This window comes from Delphinus delphis, chromosome 1 (genome assembly GCF_949987515.2).
Source record: "Delphinus delphis chromosome 1, mDelDel1.2, whole genome shotgun sequence".
Classification (NCBI taxonomy): Eukaryota; Metazoa; Chordata; class Mammalia; order Artiodactyla; family Delphinidae; genus Delphinus; species Delphinus delphis.
In genome coordinates this window covers 103,566,994-103,586,344 of record NC_082683.1, presented here as the reverse complement: position 1 = coordinate 103,586,344, position 19,351 = coordinate 103,566,994, and the positions used below count along the sequence as shown (strand labels likewise).

Below are 19,351 nucleotides of genomic sequence, written 5' to 3'. Positions count from 1 at the left end.
GAAATGTCTCCAGTACCACAAGCAGGGGTAGATGTCTAAGAGCAGTTGGAAATACAGATCTGAAGCTGAGAAGAAAGCTTGTGCCCGGAGATGTAAATTTTGCAGTCATTCAAATGTAGATGACAGCTGGAGCCCCAGTAGTGAACAAGATACTCAGATCTAATAGAGATAATAAAGGCTCTCAGCCCTCACTGTGTATCACAATTACATGTGATTGTGTTTCACAACTATAAATGCCTGGGCCTCGTCCCCAGAGAGTCAAGGTGGGGGGCCTGAGCATTTCGTTTAATTCCATGAAAAATGATTATGTGCAGCCAGAGTTGATAACATCTGTTGTGTAATGAGAAGGGGGAAAAAAACTGGGACCTACCAACATTTAACAAAGAGGAAGCGTTAGTAAAGGAGACTGCGAAAAAAATAACCAGAGGTAAGAGGAGATCCAGGTGGGAGTGTTACCCTGGAACTCAGAAGAGGATATAACCTAAGACGTAAGGGGATGCTTGGAAGTTTCCAACATAGCTCCTCCATGGATTGGCTCTCCTTTTAGAATTCTAACAATCCATTAAACCCAGAATAAAATCAGTCTTCAATAAGAAAACTTCTTTTATCATCTCAGCCAGAAATAATCATTTCTTTTCTAAATTTCCTTGTTTGTATCCCTTATGTTTCTATTTAATATGTCCTTGTATTGAAGCTATTTGAGTACAGATCTTATTTAGACTATTTTGACTTCATAAGGTCCTTTATTTTTCTTTTTTATTATTATCCACTGCTGCACACGTTTTACATATGAGCCTCAATAAATATTTCTCAAAAAAATGAAGAGATGGTTACTGCCCTATCATTAGGAGTTTACAATCTAGATAGGGAGGCAAGAGTGTGTGAAATCATAACTCAATCAAATGCATCAAAGTATTAAGTGCCTCAAATTTCTAAGCTACAATTTTGATTTCCAAATCAACTACATTACCCCTGAAACCTATCCAACTGATCAATCCTACTCAGCAAGGTAAAAATTGCCAAGTGGTATAAATGTTTGAGATGTAAATTTTATTTAACAAACATATCAAATATAAATGTCTAATTTACTTGTTTTCTCCTCTTTCTCTTTATAGAGGATAAGGATCCTAACTTGGAAGCAATGTTGAATATCCCATCAGCACATACTCCAACAGTAATTCCTGTTATAGTGAGTATTCCTCAAAGCAAAGGAAAAGGGAAAATAAAAAGCAAAGAAAAATCCAAAGAATCTCTTAAAGAAGAGGAGCTCCCAAAGGAAGAAGAGAAAAAGGTAAGTGGACCTTGCCATGTATTCCCAAACTCTGCTTCTGCCTCAATGTTAACTTTTTTTAAATCATGAGTTATGTCAATAGTGTTATTACAGTGCATATATTTTACTGTGCAGATTCAGTAACACTCCTTGTACTTTCAGTTTTGAATGGACAAGAAGAGGTCTGCGCACAGGAGTTGAATTCCCACACCAGGAGACATACTATCTTAAACAAACTGTCTCAGGTCATTCATTTCAAACTCAGAATAACTAGTTCAACCATTTTTCCACATTGAATCTTGGATGTTCTTTGCTTAGATGGTCAAGTTCCTACCAGTCCTTATTTTCAATACTGAATTTAATTCCATTGAGATAAACAACAATTGGAAGGGGAGGATCTCTAACTAAATAGTGGAAACACTTCTGTTAGGTAAATCTGGACTTAGATATTGATGTACTAAGAATTCAGCAAGTCTAAAGGACAACCCACTTCCAGTTACAGAGCAGTCCACCCTCTACCTCTAACCCTTCACCATATGCAAACAAGCGCACACACATACACACACACTCACACACTCACACACTTGAGAGCTCTTTGACTCTAAACATTTTCCTAATAGAAGTATATAGATCAAAAGAGATTCTAAAAGAATGACAAGAAGGAAACTACTGATCAAATCTTGATTCTTTCAGTTTTACTAGTACAGTTGTACAGTTTGTACAATGTACAAATTCTCAACTTATTAGAAAAAAAGTGTTAAAAAGTGATCAGGGACCTGGATTTCAGAGCCTGACCCTTTGAAAGTTATGGGGTTTGAATGTTACTTGGCCTCTGCACCATATTTACACAGCTTTACTAGATGAGGTTTCTCAAGCTAGGACACTTGACCCTTAAGTAGAAATGTTCAAGTACTGAGTAGAGTATCCCCAGGTAACTCATTAATTTAGCTGAAAGCAATTTGGTGGCAAACCAGTTGGTCCACCCAACATTTTTTAAAATTGATGACAATGAAAGGGTGGGGGATAATTACTGGTTTTGAGTGTAATGATACATTTGTCATGGCTTGTTTGTGTCTTTGAGCAGTATTTTTCATTTTACAGAATTTCATAAGCTTTTACCTCTTAATTTTGCTTTGTGTTTTTAATTGATTTTCAGCCAGTGATCCAGATTTTATTCTCTATTAATAACAAAGGCAGAACAACCTAAATGATCAACAGTAGAGGACTAGAGAGAATAAATTAAAGATCCAACACTGGGGGATCAGTTGGAATGATTTTAGTGGCGAGCCGCTGAGCAAATCAACTGGAAAAACTGAAAGGATTATTGTTAGGGGTGGGTTGGAAGTAACCGAATAATTTTCATCCTGGAGTACGTATAACCAAACAAGGGATTCAGGCATAGTGAGCATAAAGTTATTTAGAATCTGTTAAGTAGACACACCCAAACCCTCATTAAAACTTATAAATAATCTTTTTTATTGTGTTTTTTTATTTTTACTTACTACAAAAGCAATGTATGCTCATTATAGAAAAATAAAGACACATATCCTAATAGCATAATGTCTCTAGCATCCAAACTGTAAGACTCACACAAGGAAGGTGGTGGGGATCTTGGTCAGCCCTTACATCTACATGTCCAAACTGAGGCATCTTTCAAGGCCTAGTTCAAGCTTCAGCTCCTCCATGATCCTTTCCTAGTCTCATTAACTTTGATATCTCCCTTTTCTGAGGAAAGATGTGCCAACCATTTGGTACTGTTATTTAGCTGTTTCATATGTCTGTGTGCCATTCTACAGGCAAAATATCAATTGCGCAAAGGTAGAGACTCATGCATCCTTATAGGCTCCACTGCAGGGCTCACTAGTCCTGGGCAAGTCATAGTCTAAGCATTCACCAAGTCTTTGTTTAGTCATAATAAATCTATATCTCATTTAGAAAATGACAGGAAATTATTCACACGTGGAACTATTTACAGGAAGAAGTAGAACCAGAACCTGTTTTACAAGAGACTCTTTATGTTCCCACCTTCCAAAACCTGAACGTGTCTTGCCCCAGTGGGCTCCAAGTGACCTTCATTGGGCAAGAGTCCCCAGGTGAGTGCTGGCCAGGAGGATGAGGAGGCAGGGGGAAAAAAAAGTCATATAGAAAACACTTCAGTCACCATTGAAACTGTGTATTTTCCTACCAGTTAAATAAACTTGTTGATAATGAATAATAGGCTAATAACAATAATGACCACCATTTTTGAGCACTTACTGTGGGCCAGGCACTATCTAAATACTTAACATACATGACAAAATACAACTACTATAAACTAAGTCCTAGTAATTTCCTTTCACAAAATAAAGAAATCGAGGCATCAGAAGGTTCAGTAACTTACCCCAGGTCACTCAGTTCCTAAGTGGCAGAGATAAAATGCCATTCTTGGTCCAGTGGTGGCAAAGCCAATGCTCTTAATAACTACTGTGTGGTCCTGTGTCCTTCCTCTACAAAGGGCCACAGGAACAGAACTTTGCTGGTCTGATCAAAACAAAGGACGGTGAGCACAGAGTAGGTAAAGATAAGTGCAGGTTAAATGGATGAAGAAAACCAGTCTCATTCCCAGGTATCAATATATACTTTTATAGGGTCTCTTACTTCTGTTGATTCTGTACGTGGCTCCTAACCTATTAAGATGAATAAGTAAGTACAACAGGACTCCTTTAATTAACCTGATGCAGGGGGGCATCCACATTGGTGATTGATTTGAACATTATTTAAATGAAGACCCCCTACTGCAGTAGAAGTGGGAGAGGCAACAAAGCAAGCACAGAGCCGGGACTTGAGTTCTAATTAACTGTATGGCCCTTTCAGTAACTTACTGTCTTTGGACCATGTTTCTTCATCTGACAAATGTTACATTATATCAGTGAATCCTATTTTCATGACCAAATATACTCTATTATAATTTCCTTATGTACCCCATATTTAAAAAGTGTACCAAAGAAAAAGAGTTTGCTTATTGAAAAATAATTCAATGTTGTATTCAGTTGCCATCCAAATGAGAAGAAACTTAATGTTGTAGTCGATCTATTTCATCTCAATTTTTCTTTTCACTGGGCTTTCTGAATTATTAAAAATAGACCATGAACCCTTGTTTCTATTTCCAAGTATTCCTAGTGATCCAGGTTTTCCATGATGGGACCAACTGTGTGTGCTAAGACTGAAGGCCACTGACAGTCTTCCGAAGTCAAAGATGCTATGAGGGAACTGAGAGGGATATTCTTTTTAAGTTTAAGGACATATTTGTTTCCTTGCTTGTTTTCTTGATTCTGTTAGCAAACCACAGCTTAATACTTGTTTCACTGGTCTTTTCCATTAGTTTCATTTTCTAGTCTGATGTTTTCATCTTTATGTCAGGGTAGACAATGTAGTTAATAATAACTCTGTCTGGGGACTTCCCTGGTGGTGCAGTGGTTAAGAATCCGCCTGCCAATGCAGGGGACACGGGTTCAATCCCTGGTCCGGGAAGATCCCACATGCCGCGGACAAACTAAGCCCATGAGCCACAGCTACTGAGCCTGAGCTCTAGAGCCCATGCTCCGCAACAAGAGAAGCCACCACAGTGAGAAGCCCACGCACTGCAACAGAGTAGCCCCTGCTTGCTGCAACCAGAGAAAGCCCACATGCAGCAACAAAGACACAATGCAGCCAAAAGTAAATAAATAAATTTATTTTTTAAAATGCTGTTGGATCCTTTAAAAAAATAATAATAATAACTGTAACAAATAATCTTTTTAAAACCCTCCATATATTGTGATTATCCTAATTCAAGTCTGAATATAATTACAGCATAAGTATCAAAGTAGCACTATCTTCATAGGGTCAGCCTTGGGCAAGGGAGAGAAGGTCACACGGTGCAAGAAGAAAGAGCCTAGATTTGAGTTCTTGCCAGGGTGACCTTGGACAAGTCATAACCCCTCCCCACCTGAATTTCTTCATTTATAAAATAACGTCATCTACTAAACAGAGTTGCTATAAATATTAAATGAGAAAATACTTTCTAATTTGGAAAGTATTATTCCAATGTTAGGTTTTTGCTTTTGTTTTTGGTCATGGTAGCAGTGGTTGTTTTTACAGCATAAGAAAATAGTTAAGTACAGAGACTTGGTTCAAATCTAAGCTCTGCTCTTACCAGCTGTGTGACCTTGGAGAAGTTAGCCTCCATTTATTCATCGGAAAACTCTGGAAAATGAAAGTGTCTACCTTAAAGGGTTGTTGAGGTGGGCTGAATAAAATACATACACAGAGCATTTAACATATAGAAATATTTCAACAGATGTTTATTATTTTATTATTACTTCTGTGACTTGAAGGGTCAAGCACCTTGAAAGGTGCTTATTCCAAAATATTTTCCCACCAGCCTGATATAGTCCTTGAAATACCATCATTTCATGTTAGTAAACCACTTCTTTTCCTCCTGAACCAATACCATTTTATTTTAACTTTTAATACAGAAAAATATAATATATAATATAACAAGTACTGATGTGCTGGCCAGACAAAATAAAGATCTCTTTTTGTCATACTTTAATCAAAATATATTTTTAAAATTACAGACACAGCTGTAACCCGAAATTTCCCTCTACAGTCTATTCCTTCTCTTTCTCTTATAGTGAACACTAACAAGACTTAGATTTTTGTGCAAATAGGTTTATACAAATGTGCTATATGTATGCCTTCATAATAACAAATAATGTTAAGTTGTAGATAATGCAAAATTTACATAAATTATATTTTATTGTAAATATTTTTCTGCAAATAGCCTTTTTAGTCCATCTCTATTTTGGATATTCTAGGTGATACACATTTATCAAATGTATTTCTTTTAAAATCTAGATAACATCTCATCAAATGAATAGACTGTGATTTTTTAATAGACTCCATCACTGACAGACATTGGATTTTATGTTATTAAACCACTTTTTAAATGGAGAAGAGGAAATTATTCAGTTAGCAAAATCTGAGTAGCTGCTGTGTACCAGAAATTCTCAATAATAATACTTTCTTTTGGAGGAATTTATTAGGTGTTTTCTTCTTGATTGCCAGCTAAGAGTAGAACTCTGAGAAAAATCTGGACTTGGTTAGAGATGAGAGGGTTGTGTTAACTTTGAAAGATGATAAATGATTTAAGGAGGGCAAGCCTGAGTGAGTGACTTCCCCTGGGGCTCCAGGGAACTGGGGGACCCCAGGGGAACATTGTGCATCCAGGGTGAGAGAAAAATACCAATGGGGAGAAAAGGCAACATCTAAGACAGAATAACTCTCTCCCTTCCTAATTTTGCCCTGAAATGTTCTGGACATCATTAGAAACACTGGCTTATACATGGAGAAAGTATGTATTAAGTACTCGTAAATGACCTTATTTACTACATGTGACTATAAGAAAGGCAGCAAAGAACCAGTACTCTGGGCCATCTGTCATGACATGAAAACTGCCCTAGTAACCAGATGTAGACCAAAGAATGAAATCAATTAAGCAGGACGATAAGATCCCAGCCATACAGCATTGCACAGTTCTCAGTAAGCTCTTTTTTCTTTTTAAGATCAATGTGTTATAGACGAGGAACCCACTTGGGACATCATGGTCCGACAGAGCTACCCCCAGAAGGTGAAGCACTATGAATTCTGTAAAACAGTGATGCCACCTCTGGAGCAGGAGGCATCAAGAGTTATTACCAGTCAAGGCACTGTTGTCAAATACCTGTTGGATGGATCCACACAGGTAAAAGAATATGTTAGATAAATTACTCTTTCCTGCTGCAGAGTAAAATACAAACAAGCTAAAGGTGAGGAACAGTACTATGACAAGGAAAGAGAAACAACTCATTTGAAAATGAATGATGCCTTAAAATGGCAAAGAATAATATAGTTGGAAGGAAAAACACTGCCTTAGATGCTATACATACTATACGTACTAGACAGATATTGATAGAAACTAAACGTTTAAATATGTGATAAAGTTTTAAATGTAGTCATTAGAAAAATTGAAATAGGGTAAATAATTTCCCAATTACATAGGGGAAGGGTGAAGAATGGGAAAACATAAAGCAAGTCAATCTGATAAAAGATAGGAAATGAAAAGAAACAAAATAGAAAGTAAATGGAAAACAAAGCAATATTATTGAGCTGTTTATTAACCTGTTGTCTCTGAGCTCCAAATCTACCCTTCTATAACATGCTTTATACTGCTGAGTCTGGATGTCGGAAAATAGCATTTCTTTGAGTTATTTTTAACCTATTTCAGTTTGACACACAGTATTGTTAACCAGTTTCTTCCTCGTTTCTGAGAATGCTGAAATTTTTTGCTTTTTCTTCAGATTCTCTTCGCAGATGGTACTGTGAGCAGTAGTCCCAATTCAGGGCCTGTTGGTCTTCCTGCTGACGCGCCAGCAAGCCCTCACAGCGGGGACTTGATGAGCATGGGTTCTCAGCAAAAATCAGAAACAGCACCATCAGAGACTGTCATCACAAAGAAAGGTAATAACCGAAGCCTCTCAATTTATAATGGATTTAATAAATCCAAGGGCTTAGTAAATGCTCAATATTATTTTTATTACACTTATCTTTTCATCGAATACATGCACATTTCAGTGGGAATCACAGCATTACACATTGTTTCATGAATTGCTTTTATCTCTATGTAATAAATAGCAAACATTTTCCTATGTCATCATGTACTCTGACACGACATTAGTTCTAATGCCTACACTACTGTTTTAGGGTTAGATGAGTGATCAGTGATGTCAAGTCTCTGTGTAGCCTTCTCTGTCCTTCTCTTTTCCCCGAAATCGCAGGAGAGCCACCTCAGCTCCAGACACGAGGGCCTCATGTCGTAAGTTCCAAAGCAGAAAGGAAAGAGGGTGAACACAAGAGCTTTCAAGTGTCTCTCTTTATCAGGGAGGAAAATAGCCCCAGATTACACCAGTCTCCCCCACCCCCAGTGGGTCTCCTCTTATATGTCATTGACTAAACCTGGTTGGGGACTTAGGCTGGGAAAACAGCATCTGAAACTTTTGGCTTTTTTCTCAGGAGATGAGCACTACTAGTAAGGAAAAAGGAAGGTGGAGAAGTGTCTTGTAAGCAATCAACCATGTCTGCCATAATCTAAATTACAGACTTGCTCCCCTCCAAGACACTTGCAATTTATGCCCCTACCTCCAGCACAGTATGAAAGTGTCTGCTTCCTCATACCCTTGCCAATGCCGGGTATTGTCATTCTTTTCATGTTACTCAGTTTGATAGACAATTAATGCATCTTATTATTATATTAATTTGCATTTCATTGATTACTGATGAGATTAAACATTTAAAGATGTTTGTTGCTTTTTTTTTCTTTTTGTTAATTTTCTATTCACATCTTTCCTTGGTTTGCTGTTGGGATGTTCATCATTTTCATTTTAAGAGATCTTCATGTGTAGGAGACATGTGCTTGTACACCAGGCACAATTCTGGATACTTCAAAATATTAAATCAGTGAATACTCACAACAACTCTGTGAGGTGTGTATCTTAATAATCTCAATTTACAGATGAGAAAATTGAGACACAAAGAAGTTAATTAACTTCCTTGAAGTCTCTCAGCTAGTAAGTGGTAAAGCTCGGATCTGAGTCTGGGCAACTAACCCCTAAATTACACTGTCTCTCAGGTATTGCAAATTTTTCTCAATTTCTCATATGCCTTTAATGATCTGTGAGACTAAGATTTAGTCTTTTTCTCTCAGATTCACACATCTCATCATGGTACCCAGTAACATTGTATGGAGGCAAAGTGAATTCTTTTTTTGATAACTCAAAATTTAGTGAAATGATATACTGGGTCATATGGTAGTTCTATTTTTAGTTTTTTGAGAAACCTCCGTAACATTTTCCACAGTGACTGCACCCATTTACATTCCCACCAACAGTGTACAAGTGTTCCTTTTTCGCCACATCGTCTCCAACATTTGTTATTTGTGTTCTTTTTGATGATAGCCGTTCTGAGAGGTGTGAGGTAGTATATCATTGTGGTTGATTTGCATTTCTCTGATGATGAGGAAGCTTGAGCATCTTTTCATATGTGATATCATATGATATTTGTCTTTGACTTACTTCACTTAGTATGATAATCTCTAGGTCCATCCATGTTACTGCAAATGGCATTCCATTCTTTTTTATGGCTAAGTAATATTCCATGGTATACATGTATGACATCTTCACACCGTTCAGAATGGCCGTCATCAAAAAGTCTACAAACAATACATGCTGGAGAAGGTGTGGAGAAAAGGGAACCCTCCTACATTGTCAGTGGGAATGTAAATTGGTAAAACCACTATGGAGAACAGTATGGAGGTTCCTTAAAAAACTAAAAATAGAACTATCATATGAAGTAGCAATCCCACTCCTGGGCATATATCTGGAGAAAACCGTAATTCGAAAAGATACATGTACCCAATGTTCATTACAGCACTATTTACAATAGCCAGGACATGGAAGCAACCTAAATGTCCATTGACAGAGGAATGGATATGGTCAAATTTAAAAAAAAATTCTGTCTGTGTTTGAAAAGTTGAAAACTGCATATATCCTGCAGCTATTGAGTACAGAGTTCTCTTTTTCTAATTTAATTAATTAATTTATATATATATATATTTATACAGCATGTTACAGAGTTCTCTTTATATCTGTTCAATCAAATTTGTTAGTTGTGTTGTCCAATTTATATCCAGGTTCAGGAAACTTCTCTGTAAAGGGCAAGATAGTAAATGTTTTAGACACTTGGAGCCATATGGTCTCCGTCACAACTACTAACTCTGCTATTGTAGTGTAAAAGTAGCCTTAGAAAATACATAATCAAATGAGCATGCTGTGTTGTGTTCCAATTAAACTTTTATATGGTCACTAAAATTTGAATTTAATATAATTTTCATACATAACAAAATATTCTTTTGATTTTTTAATTATGTAGAAATGTACAAAGAATTATTACTTCACAGACTGTACAAAAACAGACAGTAGGCCATATTTGCCTCACATTCAAACTTTGACATTTCTTATTCTATATCCTTATGGACTTTTTAATGTACAATGTCAACTTATTCAGCGGAAGTATGTTTAAATTTCCTGAAAGGGTAGAATAGCCTCTTCACTCCTTACAGTTTAATCCATATTTCTTTTTTCTGAAATAACTATGTCTTTTTTATAGTTCTCAGATTTGCCTTTATATATTTTGAGGATATGATCTTAGATACTTACAAATTTAGAATTGTTTTATCTTCATGGGGAATTTAACTTTTTATCAGTACACAATGACTTTTTATTCTAGGATTCTTTTTTACTCTAATGTTGATTTTGCTTATATTTTTATAGCTACATCAGCTATTGTTTAACTTTTCCAGTATAACTTTTCCCACACTTTATTTTACTTTCTATGGTTTATGTTTAAAAGTGTGTCTTGTGAGCAGCATATAGGTGTATGTTTTAAAAATTAGACATTTTTGTGTTTTAACTGGAAGTTTTAAGCTATTTATTGCAAAACAGATATTTTCTGAAAATGTCTTTATGTTGTCCTCATTCTTGAAAAATAATTTCACTGGGTATAGAATTCTAGATTGACAGGTATTTTCTCTCAGCATGTGGACAATAATTCTTCATATTTTTCTTGCTTCCAGTATTGCTGTTGAAAAGTTGGCTGTCAGTCTAATTGTTGTTAGACAATCTAACCACCTTTAAAATATTTTCTTTTTTATTATAATATCAATATGATTTAACTAGGGGTGGATTTCTTTTTATTTATCCAAGTGGGAATACATTGGGCTTCTTTTTTTTTTTTTTCCCAGTACTTGGGCCTCTCACTGTTGTGGCCTCTTCTGTTGCGGAGCACAGGCTCAGCGGCCATGGCTCACAGGCCCAGCCGCTCCGAGGCATGTGGGATCCTCCCAGACCGGGGCACGAACCAGTGTCCCCTGCATCGGCAGGCGGACTCTCAACCACTGCGCCACCAGGGAAGCCCCACATTGGGCTTCTTGAATCTGTAAATTAGTATCTTTCATTCCTTGTGGAACTTTCTCAATATTATCTTTTCAAATATTGTTTATCATCCATTTCTTTCTCTTCTTCTTCGAGAATTCCAATTAAATGTGTATTAGAGAGCTTTTACCTCTCTTTCATTACTTCTGTCACATTGGCCCTCTGAGCTTCATTCTAAATAATTTCTACAGGTCTATCTTTCAGTTCTCTTTTAATGCTCTGGAAATACAAATAGGTCCAAATTAAATCTTAGGGCAATGGAAAGGCTTAGCTAAATATATCTGTCTTCTTTGGTTCCCCCAATTAGTTGAGTCTGCATCTTACACCAAGATCCACATTTCATGGTCTGAATCTAAAGGATCTTCCTGGAGGCAACAATCCTTTACTATATTTTTTGCAATTTTTTTCTCAGTCTGAGTTTACTTCATCATCGAGGCTTGGCAACACTGGCAAATTTTGCCTGGCAAGTAATAATGAGATTACTCATTATTATTCATACAAATGGAGTAAATCTACCTTTACTCCAGAGGTAGAGGGATTGAGATAATATTTACAGGGTTCCATGAGGGTTTCTTCAGTTCTATCTTCCTGTTCTAATTGAATGGGGGTGGGGAGGGGTTGAGAGGGGGATGTGTATCAGATGATTATCAATGTAGTAATTAAACTGTACAAATCCTCTCCATATGAGAGGCCAAGGATATGCTTGATTGGTAATGTTCTCCAGATCCAGGGCCGAAGAAAGATGTTTCCTGTGACTGAAAAAAAAAAGACAAAATCAGAGGAATGAAGAGTTAAAATTATACTCTATTATACTGGAATATAATAAGTCAAAAAAAGCATTCTAAAAATTTCAGAGATACACAGGAGAAAATAGAGGCTTTGAAAACCAGGGTACAGGACCCCAAATCTGGAATCTAGGGAGATGTAAGCAAGACCTAAAAGTGTACAGAAATTGACAAGAATGGGTATTGTGCCATGGAGAGTGAGCTGTGTATGCACGTGTATGTTTTGTGGGAGGTGATGGGAATCCAGCCAAGGTTCAAGTACCAAGATTTAGATATTCATAACCTGAAATTTTTGCTTCTTGAGAAATAGTATAATTGATGAATACCACTTAGAATTTCTCTGTGTCTGAGGTAACCTACACTGTATTAAAACTTAATGAATAATTCTATATGTGATATAGTTATATTGTTGCATTTGATTTTTTTAAATTTTTTTTTAAATATTTAAATTTTTGTTGGAGTATAGTTGACTTGTTGTATTTGATTTTACTTGAACTTCCACAGGAAAAAGTCAGAAAAATCAGTCATCAATGGCTCATAAAAATGAAAGCCATGAACCTCCCCCAGAAACAATTCAAACAGTAACTCCTGTGGAGGTTCACTTAGGCACCTGGTTTACAACTACACCTCAAGGAAATCGGATTGGCACCAAAGGATTAGAAAGAATAGCAGACTTGGCCCCACTTTTATCCTTTAAAGCCACAGATCCTGTCGATGGAACGGTATGGCAAACTATTATATATTACAAATTTTTCTAAATTGTTAGGGTTCTGAAACAACACATGGAGGAATACCTGTCAAATAATAAATTTTCAATAACTGTTTGTTAAGTAATGGATGTATGGATGAATGGATGGATCCATCTTTCCAAATCTAAAAATACTGTGTGGTTCATTTGACCAGTGTAGTGTATCATGAAATATCAATTCTTGAAGTGAGAGACAAATCATGAATTTTCTATTCCACTTTTAAGACATATGATTAATGATATCCTATATTTCTTTCTGTTGGATGTATTTGTTTATATGTCTTATCTTCTAGAAGTGAGGGGCTCTGATTTATTCCTACTTTTTGTGTGTACCTGACATGAATTATAGAAATTTGTTCATGATCCTTGACTTCAAATAATTTATGGTATATTTAATGAAATGCCCACATTAAATAACTCAAACATTCAACACCACCACAAAGCAACTATAAGAAAGATTTTATTTATAACTTAAGAAAAAGTGACAAATGAGTGGTATAGTAAATAACGGTTTTGTTTATCTGTCAAGCAGATGTGAAATTGAAACCCCTGGGATGCACAATAGCGTTTTCTATAGGCTTTCTGTTAGGGGTTTTGCATACATTCTCTCATTCAGGCCTCACACCAGTGTATATTATACAGATGAGGAAGCTGGGCCTCAGCAAGTTAAGTAATGTGACCAGGAAGTGCTGGAGCCAGGTTTAGAACCAGTCGTTGGGACTAAAAACTGGGCTCTTTCCATTCCACAGCTATTCCTCTAATATCTTATGTGGAGCTTTGCAGCACCCTCTAAATCTAACAAGACAAAGAATTTCCTGCATGCCTTATTTCTGGTTTCTGGACTTCCAGCACTTGTTTACAACCACATGCTGATAGTCGAAAGCAAAATGTCTGCTTGCTATTGAGATAAATTCCTTTATCTAACCAAATGCGTTTTCCTTTCTTCTTCAGCCTACTTCTGAAATAGTTTCATAATCTCTTACATTGTTTGCTAGTTCTCTGTTGTGAGACTCAAGATACATATCATCTCAGGATAGTTTTTTTTTGGTGACTTCAAATGACTCACTTTAATTCAGCCCTGATACAGATTATTTGGCTTAATATGCAAATTTGATTAATATTTCTTAGTTAATGACACTCAATTTCCTTTACTGATACCTAGCACCATTATAGAAGCACAAACCAAGATCCAGGAGCCTGGATTCAAGCATAGACACCCAACAGTCAAATAGCAATCACAACAATAGTAATAATATTTATTGAGCACTCACTGTGTGCCAGTCACTGTTCTTGGTGTTTTCCACATCCTAACTTGTTTAATTCTCACAATAAACTATTGTTTCCATTTTACATATGAGACAACTAAGCTACAGACAGGCTAAATAATTTTTCCAAGATCACACAGCAGGTGGTAGATTCAGAATGTGGACCCCAGGTTGTATTCTAGGTCTCATATGCTTAACTATTATGCAAATAAGGGGCAATGATCATATGAAACAAAATTGAGAATGGATGTGTGTTTTCATGATATCTGACATGAAGTATCACATTTTAGAGGAGTGCCACTGACCTTGCTGTGAGGCAGTCATGGGTTTGAACCCCAAGTCACACTTCTTACTAGATATATGACTTTGGATGTTTCTAATCTAGTATCTTTACTCCTAAAATAGAAATAATAGTCATTACCTAAAATAGTTGGGAAGATTAATACCAGATTTAGCACCATCAGGTGTTCAGTAAATATTCTTTCTATTGTGTTCTTGCCACCTCTAAAAATAATGATTATCTTACCCTATGGTGATCAGAAAATGTCAATGTTATGTGGTGTTATAAAATGTTGGAATAATTCTAAATAATAATTTGTGAATATCTAAACTAGATAGGGAATTCCCTAACGGTCCAGTGGTTAGGACTCTGCACTTTCACTGCCAAGGGCCCAAGTTCGATCCCTGGTTGAGAAGCTAAGATCCCACAAGCTATGTGCCACAGCCAAAATAAATAAATGAGTTAAAGAGCTAGTATTTATCATTGCTAACTTGATGACCAATTAAGTGTGAATTACTTTACCAGCATTATCTCATTTAATCCGTATAACATCTCTGAGGAATACTAGTGTTGGCTCCATTTTGCAGATAAGGAAACTAGGGCCGAGAGAAGGGAAGCAACTTGCCTAAATCACTCAGCCAGCTGTGGAACCAGAATTTGAACTCAGGCAGCTTAACTGCAGAGTCCATGCTCTCAGTCACTGCATTCTACAGCAGTATTTCTTGTTATACACATTCGATAGATAGAGAGATAGATAGATAGATAGACAGACAGATATAGATAGATATACATATCTATATCTACCACTGGCTGAGAGTGCCAAAGATAAGAACTTAAAATAATGATCAGTGTGCACTTCTCTCTTATAGTGATTTCTGCCTACTATAAAAAGATAAAAATGTAATTATGACCTACTCACAAAAGCCCTAGACACTTGAGTCAAAATATAGCTAGCAAACTCACTCTCATATCCATCTGGACGCTTCAGTGCAAATTGTGTCCCTTACAGTTAGGACAGTATAAGTTAGAAAACACTCAATGATTTAAATATATGCATTATATAATTTTAATACATTGTTGACAGTTGGGGTCTCCAGAAGCAAACACTGAAATGAAGGTTGTGGTACAAGATATTTATAAGGGACACCATTTGTGAAAGGAACGGGGAGAAAGCAGGATTGGACAGAGGAGAAGCTGAGCTGTGACGCAGACCCCACAAAGCCTTGGTTAACTGGCAGGAGCTCAGAAGCCAGTGTCATCTGTCCCAATGTCCCAAGTCTGGGAGCAGGAACCATATCGGTGTACTCCTGCCTCACTCAGTCACTGGACCAAGGTCACCTGGAGCAATGTGAGTCAGGCAAAGCATTTCTCTGCAGCTGAGGCAGATGCTGGAAGAGCTGACAACTGGAGGCTGTTTGCCAACTTCACTCCACACAGCTGGGGAGCAAATCCTGTCTTGAAGGAAGATCTGGGCTATGCATCTCCATGCCTGCCACATCTTCACACACACACACACACACACACACACACACACACACACGCACACACACAGCTGGGGGTTTAGAGCTTCTCTGGTGAACCATTTAGCTACAGGATACAAAGGTCTGAGTGCTCTTTCAGACTGAAGTACTTGCTAGGGCTAAATGAATATTTTCTGTGTTTCTTACTCTAGTCCACATACTTAAAACCCTTCACTACTGATTTGCCTGCCTTGGGATAAAGACTGTGTCCTTAATATGGCTTAATAATCTTCCCAGTTTGGTCCCTCACTCCTAACCTTGCTCTCACCACTCTGCCCATTGCTCCCTGGGATCCTTTGTGTCTAGCACCCCTTTCACCCATGCTGCCCTCCTGCACCAACACACAAAATCCAAGCTCTGGCATTGCTTCCTCAGGGGAGACCAGACCACATCAGAACCCTCACTACAGACACCAGTGGTCCCTTGCTTATCTTAAACCTGTAGTTTCCAAGGAGGCAGGACCTGGGACCATTTTCCTGGACATACCTGGGTCAGATCAGTCCTGATGTTAACTTTTTACTCACAAATGTGCGACCATGGAAGAAGCACCAGTTCTGAAGTCAGACAGTCTTAGTCCAGCATCAGCTCTGGCACGTGCTGAGTGACATTCAGCAAGTTTCTTAACTTCTCTAAGCCTGAATTTCCTCATCCATAAAATGGGGATACCGTTGCCTGCCTCCCAGGATTGTTATAAAGATTAGATCAAGTAGATGAGATAAAACTTTTACTTCTAAATAACCAGGATTTTGATGGTAATCAATGGGGTGTGAAAATAAGCACACTTGGGATTAACCACCTGACCAAATGATGGTGCTCTGCCTTTGTATGTTCAGGTTATGACAACTCGAGAAGACAAAGTGATCATCATTGAAAAGAAAGATGGTACTCGGGTAGTGGATCATGCTGATGGTACCAGAATCACAACCTTTTATCAAGTTTATGAAGATCAAATTATTTCTCCGGATGATCAAGAGACAGGTAAGTTTTTTTTTTTCTTTTTTTAAAATTTTTCTTTTATATTGGAGTATAGTTGATTAACAATGTGTTAGTTTCAGGTGTACAGCAGAGCGATTCAGTTATACATATACATGTATCTCTTCTTTTTCAAGTAGATGACAATATTCTATGTCTTTACAATAAGATAGGTAGAAACCTCACTGATTTTTGAAAATACACATAAGAAAATAATTTTTTTGAAGAATTCACGTCAACTAAAGAGTACTCACGTAATCCAAATGAGGCCCTTTATTATGATCTTTATCCTCAGCTGACGTGGAAGTGATAACAGCTCTAGTTGGCTAATGGATAATAATAGTGCCTTTTCCATTTTTACCACTAAAAACTTACAGCCTGGATTGGTAGCAACTAAAAGTTAATAATCATGACTCAACTGTCCTGCACATTAGCTCTCAGACCTGTTTCCTTTGATCCTTAAGGAATCTAATTTGCATACATAGGTGACATCAGGTAGGTCCTCCTTCAATTCTTTCTGACAATTCTCATTATCAGAAAGGTGATATAAGAGAAAAGCCAGCGACAGCTACTAATGAACCAGAGTCTTTCATATTATCTAAAAGCCTACCACCCTTCCTAAGCTAAATTTAAAAACGATTTTTAAATAAAAATTATTCCGACTCACTTTTCTTTAATTCCAGAGTTTAAATGCTTCATTGCCAAATTAAGTGCAACAAATGGGCAAGTGACTGGAAAAAGAGGAACCTTTCCACCCTGCTAGTTAGAGTGAAAATTAAAAGAGCCACTTGGGTGGGCAATTTTTAAATATCTGGTAAATTGAAAATGTGCATATCATACAATACACTAACTCTACTTCTGGGTATATATAGAAAGGCACTCTTATACATTTGAACAAGGAAACAGGTATAGGGGTGCTACTTGCAACACCAATTTTAATATTAAAATATTGGGAAAACAAATGTCCATCAACAGCGGAATAGAAAAATAAAATGTGGTATATGCTTACAAAGGAGTACTATATAGCAATTAAAAGGAATGAAGTGCACACATACATGCACCTATTTACACATACACATATATATCAAGATGGCTAAATGTCTCAAAACATTGTTAAGTTAAAAATTCAGGTGTAGAATGATACATAGAGTAATATATAACTTATGCAAATTTAAAGTACACAAAATACTATATGTTGTTTTTGATACATACATTTATATAAAAGTATAAAAATGGATTGTGAGAAAAAGGAATAAACCCAGAGATAAGGAGAGCAGTAAACTTCAACTTTATCTGTATTTTTCTCTTATGTACATATTAAAAATGAAGCAAATATGGCAAAATATTAACAAGTGTTAATTTTCATTAGTGAGCATGAATAGTTAAATTATATTTTGTGCTTTTCCGGATGTTTTCAATTTCTCAAAATAAAAAGAATGGTGAGAACAAAAGAGCACACTAAATTAAGAGATATTCTGGAAATATGACTGCATTGACATAGAGCGTAGCCCTTACTCCAGCCCCATGGAGTGAGTTCTCAACACTGGATCTTGACTTGGAATCCAGGTAGCCAGGAGGCAGGAGCACAGTCAGAGTCAGCTGGCAGGCATGTTCCCTATGTGTGCATCCTATCAGACCTGCTTCCCTTGCATTTGCCCACAGACGAAGGTCCTCAGAGGATCACCAGGCAGGTGAAGTGCATGCAGATTGAAAGTTCACACTACGCCACTGTCATCACCAACTGCGAGGACAGTAGCTGCTGCACCACCTTTGGGGATGGGACGTCTATCATCGCAAAGCCACAGGGAACATACCAGGTGGGTCTGGGGGAGGATGAGGGGTGCCAAAGGTAAGTGTCAATTTGACTAAGAAAACCCACTCCTCGGGGGGCAGTGAACAGTCCTGCCACATGCACGACTGTTGCTCTCTTGTCTCAGTGGATCTGAGAACACACTTCTCAATCGCTTTTCATTTATTCACCTTCTTTTTACAATTCATTCCAGGAAAACATAGTCCTGCTTGTCTTTAAATTCTTGGGTATTTGGGGATCAAGCTTATAAACCAGAGTGTATTTGCTGGGGATCCTTTATGTGGTAGGTGATGGGCACCGTGGGTGTTAGAAGCATTCAGTGCTGGACTGTCCCTACCAGACCAGTTTCACCTCCTGCCACCTCTTATTCATTCTCTCTCTCCCATCCTTCCCACCTCCAGTCTGTCCCCACTCTACCTCATGTCCCCACAGGATGGAAGGACAGCTAGCCCAGCTGAAGCACAGCTTTGTCTTTGGAGGGCTGGGGAGGAGCACTGTTAGAAACTCCTCTGCCTCCTTGCATTTCCCCATTAAACACAATCACCCGGGTTCAGCCTGCAGTCCCTTCAGTCTTAGAAGGATTTGCCTTTGCCTTTCCAATTGCTGGAGAAGGAACACAAGTGCCATGGTGTCACATCTAAGGTCATAGGATACT

General features: G+C 37.4%; 1 protein-coding gene across 1 annotated transcript in view; it reads left to right on the top strand.

Annotated features, from left to right (window-relative positions):
- The window catches only part of SPAG17 (sperm associated antigen 17), a 218,614-nt gene that overhangs the window by 137,733 nt on the left and 61,530 nt on the right, over positions 1-19,351 (top strand). The window contains exons 25-31 of the mRNA XM_060009438.1: positions 1,116-1,291; positions 3,246-3,363; positions 6,856-7,034; positions 7,630-7,789; positions 12,606-12,823; positions 16,748-16,892; positions 18,549-18,703. Of these exons, the coding sequence (XP_059865421.1) occupies positions 1,116-1,291; positions 3,246-3,363; positions 6,856-7,034; positions 7,630-7,789; positions 12,606-12,823; positions 16,748-16,892; positions 18,549-18,703 (1,151 nt within the window). The remainder of the gene's footprint in view (positions 1-1,115; positions 1,292-3,245; positions 3,364-6,855; positions 7,035-7,629; positions 7,790-12,605; positions 12,824-16,747; positions 16,893-18,548; positions 18,704-19,351) is intronic.